At 45.2% G+C, this 6,317-nt stretch overlaps 1 protein-coding gene across 1 annotated transcript; it reads left to right on the top strand.

Annotated features, from left to right (window-relative positions):
* The first annotated feature begins 462 nt into the window (after window positions 1-462).
* Window positions 463-1,679, top strand: LOC127318330 (uncharacterized). Its single transcript, XM_051348800.2, has 2 exons — window positions 463-981; window positions 1,383-1,679. Exons 1-2 carry the CDS (start codon window positions 463-465, stop codon window positions 1,677-1,679), a joined length of 816 nt encoding a protein of 271 aa, XP_051204760.2.
* The last annotated feature ends 4,638 nt before the right edge of the window (window positions 1,680-6,317 follow it).

The following is a 6,317-nucleotide window of genomic DNA, read 5'->3' as shown; positions in this document are numbered from 1 at the left end:
ACTCAACATTGAAAGTAAAAGAATGGTCCTCCATAGAGGAAAAGCATCGATTGCTATATTTGTGCTAGAGCTTTGATTTTGAAAACATGAAACAATTTTGTCAACGGTAGTAATAAAGCATCGAATGAAGCCTAGTGACCGGGTGTATACGTGAGCACGTGGTGAGATACTGACACGTGTCCGACGGTGTTAGTTTAGCCGTTACCGTGCGAATTTTTGGCGTATACAATGATGATTCTGGGACACCACCGCTAGCTGACCTGCACAAAGAAAGCGAAGCCGACCAAGATCCCAACTCGCCCAAGCTCGCCCTCTCCCCCTCTGCTCGACCGTGTCCAAGCTCCTGACGCGCATCCATTGATTCGACGTTGTCCACAGCCGTGCGTCGTCCGCTGGCCGGAGGACGCGGGATCTGGTCCGCCAACACGACCTGGTCCGCTCGTCGACTCGATTTGGACTGTCATGGCCAACCATCGAGCTCGCCCTTTATCCCTGTCTTCAACCGTACGCAGCGGCTCCCTCTTCCCCAGTCCTGGCCGAGGCGGTCCAGGACGGACGACGCCGCCCGTGTTTCGCGTCGCGCTGCCGTCGTGCCGCCCGGCCACACCAAATCGTCGAGCGCCGCCAGCTCTGCTGCTGCCCGCCCTCTGGCTCGCCGCCCATCTCCGACCGCGGCCCCGCGCTGTCCGGATGCGGCCGTGCCGCCCATCCGACCGCGCGCTGCTGCTCCTCTCCCCGCCGGAGGCCTGCTCGCCCGACCACGCTCGACCGCGCCGCCGCCGCCCCGGCCTCCTCCGCCTTCTCGCGCCGCCTCCGGATGCCGGCGCGCCCGGCTCGCGGGATGCGTCTGCGGTGCCGTGGCGGGGCGGTGCTCTGGAGAAGGTCGTGCTGCAGCCCATCCGGGAGATCTCCGGCGCCGTGCAGCTGCCCGGCTCCAAGTCGCTCTCCAACCGGATCCTTCTCCTCTCCGCCTTGTTCGAGGTGAGAAAACAAGCAGACAAAGCCCCTCTCCCTACTTCTCCCCTTTGTGTGAATTGGGTGCCGAGATGGTTTAGGAGCACCTTATCATGCTAGGTGCTCGTGAGATCATAAGATTTTTTTCTTTTTACTTAAAACGATCTAGCCGTAGGATTTAGTTCAAGGTTACTCTTCTTAGTAGCCAATTCCTATATTCGTTCATCGAATCGTTAGAATTATGTAGTTAGTTGGATCAATATTATATGTGGCCTTGGATGAGCAAAAGTCAGTTTATTCACTTTCCACTCATCGGAATATTATAGTGCAGCATGCCCTGTCAACTTATTTGCAGTACGATAAGCAATTGAAACTGCTTTGCTTCGCTGTCATCTCTTGCTGATCATTAACTGGCTTTTGCTCATCAGGGAACAACGGTTGTGGATAACCTGTTGAACAGCGAGGATGTCCACTACATGCTCAAGGCCCTGGACGCGCTTGGGCTCTCAGTGGAAGCAGATAAAGTTGCAAAAAGAGCTGTAGTCGTCGGCTGCGGCGGCAGGTTCCCGATTGAAAAGGATGCCAAGGAGGAAGTAAAGCTCTTCTTGGGCAACGCTGGAACTGCAATGCGGCCATTGACGGCAGCTGTAGTAGCTGCTGGTGGAAATGCGACGTTGGTAGCAGCACCGAAGACCGCTGGTAGCAGGGTCGGCGGCTGTTGGTAGCAGCACCGGCTACCGCTGGTACCACCGACATGGTGAGGTTGGACAGGGCTGGTGGCGGTGGGTTGCGCCAGCGCAGGAGCGGCCCGGCGAGGAGCAGCTTCTGAAGGAGCGGGCCAACCTTCGCCCAGCGAGCGACCGCTTCATCGTGCCGAGATCCGGGCAGCTCAATCCGCCGCCCATTGAGCTACTGATCCCCCAAAATCGCATGTACAGTACGTTAGACAGAGCGGCAGCTCAATCCGCCGCCGCGGAGTATGGCCGGAGGTGTAATCTGCAGCAGGTTTGCCGACATTGGATTTCTCTGGAAGTGAGTTTTCTTCCATTTTCGAGCTGGGATCTCTTTGTTTCGATGGACTTTATGTGTGATTGGTCTCGGTCTCACATAATGGTCAATACAATATAATTCAACTTTTTCCTGTGCTGAAGTGATGAACACCAAAACAGTACTGATTTTCGTCTACTAATTCATGGAGAACCGATGGAATGCATGGAGAAAATCTTCAAACACTGTGCAGTGCGTACTAGCGAAATGGATCCAGCAATTGATCCAAGCTTATTTTGTTTTAATTCATTCCTGAGCAGACAGGCTCCAAATCGAGCCAACGTAAGCTCATTTGGTTGTTGCTACTCAAGCGGGTCCCACACGTTTGGTTGTTGCTACTCAAGCATGCATGCTAGCGACTGCTGGGCCTTACACGGAGCAAAAGTTCACAGAACCGTTAGTCGCTGTTTGTTGACAGGCTGAATCCAACGGTGGTGGACCAGATCCAACGGTGATGACCGCGTGCTCACGTATACACCCGGTCACAGAATCCACTCTCAATAAAGCATATGCATCATGTAAATTATATCTTATAAGTTGCAAGCCTCATGCATAGTGTACCAATAGTGCCCGCACCTTGTCCTAATTAGCTTGGACTACCGGATCATCACAATGCATTGTTTTTACCAAGTGTCACAAAGGGGTACCTCTATGCCGCCTGTACAAAGGTCTAAGGAGAAAGCTCGCATTGGATTTCTCGCTATTGATTATTCTTCAACTTAGACATCCATACCGGGACAACATAGACAACAGATAATGGACTCCTCTTTTATGCATAAGCATGTAACAACAACCATTAATTCTTTTCTCATTAGAGATTTGAGGATGTTTGTCCAAAACTGAAACTTCCACCATGGATCATGGCTTTAGTTAGCGGCCCAATGTTCTTCTCTCACAATATGCATGCTCAAACCATTCAACTCAGTGTAGATCGCCCTTACTTCAGACAAGACGAACATGCATAGCAACTCACATGAAATTCAACAATGAATAGTTGATGGCGTCCCCAGTAAACATGGTTATCGCACAACAAGCAACTTAATAAGAGATAAAGTGCATAATTACATATTCAATACCACAATAGTTTTTAAACTATTTGTCCCATGAGCTATATATTGCAAAGGTGAATGATGGAATTTTAAAGGTAGCACTCAAGCAATTTACTTTGGAATGGCGGAAAATACCATGTAGTATAGGTAGGTATGGTGGACACAAATGGCATAGTGGTTGGCTCAAGTATTTTGGATGCATGAGAAGTATTCCCTCTCGATACAAGGTTTAGGCTAGCAAGGCTTATTTGAAACAAACACAAGGATGAACCGGTGCAGCAAAACTCACATAAAAGACATATTGAAAACATTATAAGACTCTACACCGTCTTCCTTGTTGTTCAAACTCAATACTAGAAATTATCTAGACCTTAGAGAAACCAAATATGCAAACCAAATTTTAGCATGCTCTATGTATTTCTTCATTAATGGGTGCAAAGCATATGATGCAAGAGCTTAATCATGAGCACAACAATTGCCAAGTATCACATTACCCAAAACATTTATAGCAATTACTACATGTATCATTTTCCAATTCCAACCATATAACAATTTAACGAAGGAGAAACTTCGCCATGAATACTATGAGTAGAAACCAAGGACATACTTGTCCATATGCTACAGTGGAGCGTGTCTCTCTCCCATAAAGTGAATGCTAGGATCCATTTTATTCAAACAAAACAAAAACAAAAACAAACCGACGCTCCAAGAAAAAGCACATAAGATGTGATGGAATAAAAATATAGTTTCAGGGGAGGAACCTGATAATGTTGTCGATGAAGAAGGGGATGCCTTGGGCATCCCCAAGCTTAGACGCTTGAGTCTTCTTATAATATGCAGGGGTGAACCACCGGGTGCATCCCCAAGCTTAGAGCTTTCACTCTCCTTGATCATGTTGCATCATACTCCTCTCTTGATCCTTGAAAACTTCCTCCACACCAAACTCGAAACAACTCATTAGAGGGTTAGTGCACATTATAAATTGACATATTCAGAGGTGACACAATCATTCTTAACACTTCTGGACATTGCATAATGCTACTGGACATTAGTGGATCAAAGAAATTCATCCAACATAGCGAAAGAGGCAATGCGAAATAAAAGGCAGAATCTGTCAAAACAGAACAGTTCGTATTGATGAATTTTAAAATGGCACCAGACTTGCTCAAATGAAAATTCTCAAATTGAATGAAAGTTGCGTACATATCTGAGGATCATGCACGTAAATTGTCTTAATTTTCTGAGTTACCTACAGGGAGGTGGACCCAGATTCGTGACAGGAAAGAAATCTGGAACTGTGCAGTAATCCAAATCTAGTACTTACTTTTCTATCAACGGCTTAACTTGGCACAACAAAACACAAAACTAAGATAAGGAGAGGTTGCTACAGTAGTAAACAACTTCCAAGACACAAAATAAAAACAAAGTACTGTAGGTAAAAACATGGGTTGTCTCCCATAAGCGCTTTTCTTTAACGCCTTTCAGCTAGGCGCAGAAAGTGTGTATCAAGTATTATCAAGAGATGGTGCATCGTTATCATGAGCTCCCCCATCCATAGTGGTACTAAGGGCTTTGTCAATTTTAGGTCTATAATAATACTTCTTTGGTCTAGGCACTTTAGAGACATACATAAACTTTTGCTCCTTACCCACATAAGCTTTCTCCTTATATTTAAGAGAAGAAAATGTTGAACCCAAGGTTCCCATAGCTTTTTCAAGTTCATCAATCCTATTGATTTGATCATCATGGTCAGCATTAGTTCCTAGGACACTAATTCTTTCATCAATTCCTCCTAAGGATTTATCAAGTTCATCAGTTTTATCAAGTAATATTTCCAATTTAGCTTCAATACTTGGAAAATTTTTCTCTATGGTTTCCAATTTTTTCATAACATCTTCAAGAGAGATTTCAGTTTTAACTTTATCAACAGGGGGTATTCCAAATAAGCTCTCAATAATGCAACTAGCTTCTAATGCAGGAGTACTTAGGAAGTCACCTTTTGCGAGACTATCAAGAACATATCTATTCCAGCTAGATATACCAGCATAAAAATTCCTGAGTAAAATAATGGTGGAGTGCTTCTTAGTGCATCTATTATGAGCATCGCTAATTCTATACCAAGCATCTCTCAAACATTCTCCCCCTCGTTGCTTAAACGTGCGAACTTCAACTTCAGGATTACTCATTTTAGTAGCAGTAAATAAAGCAAACTAGATAAAGTAAATGCAAGTAAACTAATTTTTTTGTGTTTTTGATATAGCAAACAAGATAGCAAATAAAGTAAAACTAGCAACTAATTTTTTTGTATTTTGATTTAGTGCAGCAAACAAAGTAGTAAATAAAACTAAGCAAGACAAAAACAAAGTAAAGAGATTGAGAAGTGGAGACTCCCCTTGCAGCGTGTCTTGATCTCCCCGGCAATGGCGCCAGAAAAAGAGCTTGATGGCGTATAACTCACACGTTCGTTGGGAACCCCAAGAGGAAGGTATGATGCGCACAGCAGCAAGTTTTCCCTCAGAAAGAAACCAAGGTTTATCGAACCAGGAGGAGCCAAGAAGCACGTTGAAGGTTGATGGCGGCGGGATGTAGTGCGGCGCAACACCAGGGATTCCGGCGCCAACGTGGAACCTGCACAACACAACCAAAGTACTTTGCCCCAACGAAACAGTGAGGTTGTCAATCTCACCGGCTTGCTGTAACAAAGGATTAACCGTATTGTGTGGAAGATGATTGTTTGCAGAAAACAGTAGAACAAGTATTGCAGTAGATTGTATTTCAGTATAGAGAATTGGACCGGGGTCCACAGTTCACTAGAGGTGTCTCTCCCATAAGACGAACAGCATGTTGGGTGAACAAATTACAGTTGGGCAATTGACAAATAAAGAGGGCATGACCATGCACATACATATCATGATGAGTATAGTGAGATTTAATTGGGCATTACGACAAAGTACATAGACCGTCATCCAACTGCATCTATGCCTAAAAAGTCCACCTTCAGGTTATCATCCGAACCCCCTCCAGTATTAAGTTGCTAACAACAGACAATTGCATTAAATATTGCGCGTAATGTAACTAGTGACTACATCCTTGAACATAGCACTAATGTTTTATCCCTAGTGGCAACAGCACATCCATAACCTTAGTGGTTCTTGTCACTCCTCCAGATTCACAGAGGCATGAACCCACTATCGAGCATAAATACTCCCTCTTGGAGTTACTAGCATCAACTTGGCCAGAGCATCTACTAATAACGGAGAGCATGCA

This window comes from Lolium perenne, chromosome 3 (genome assembly GCF_019359855.2).
Source record: "Lolium perenne isolate Kyuss_39 chromosome 3, Kyuss_2.0, whole genome shotgun sequence".
Taxonomy (NCBI): Eukaryota; Viridiplantae; Streptophyta; class Magnoliopsida; order Poales; family Poaceae; genus Lolium; species Lolium perenne.
This window is presented reverse-complemented; position numbering and strand designations above follow the sequence as displayed.

Bases quoted from the DNA above. Each gene is read 5' to 3' on its own strand.
- LOC127318330 (XM_051348800.2), top strand. From the start codon at position 463: ATGGCCAACCATCGAGCTCGCCCTTTATCCCTGTCTTCAACCGTACGC. The intron at 982-1,382 runs GTGAGAAAACAA...TTTGCTCATCAG, and splicing joins TCCTCTCCGCCTTGTTCGAG to GGAACAACGGTTGTGGATAA.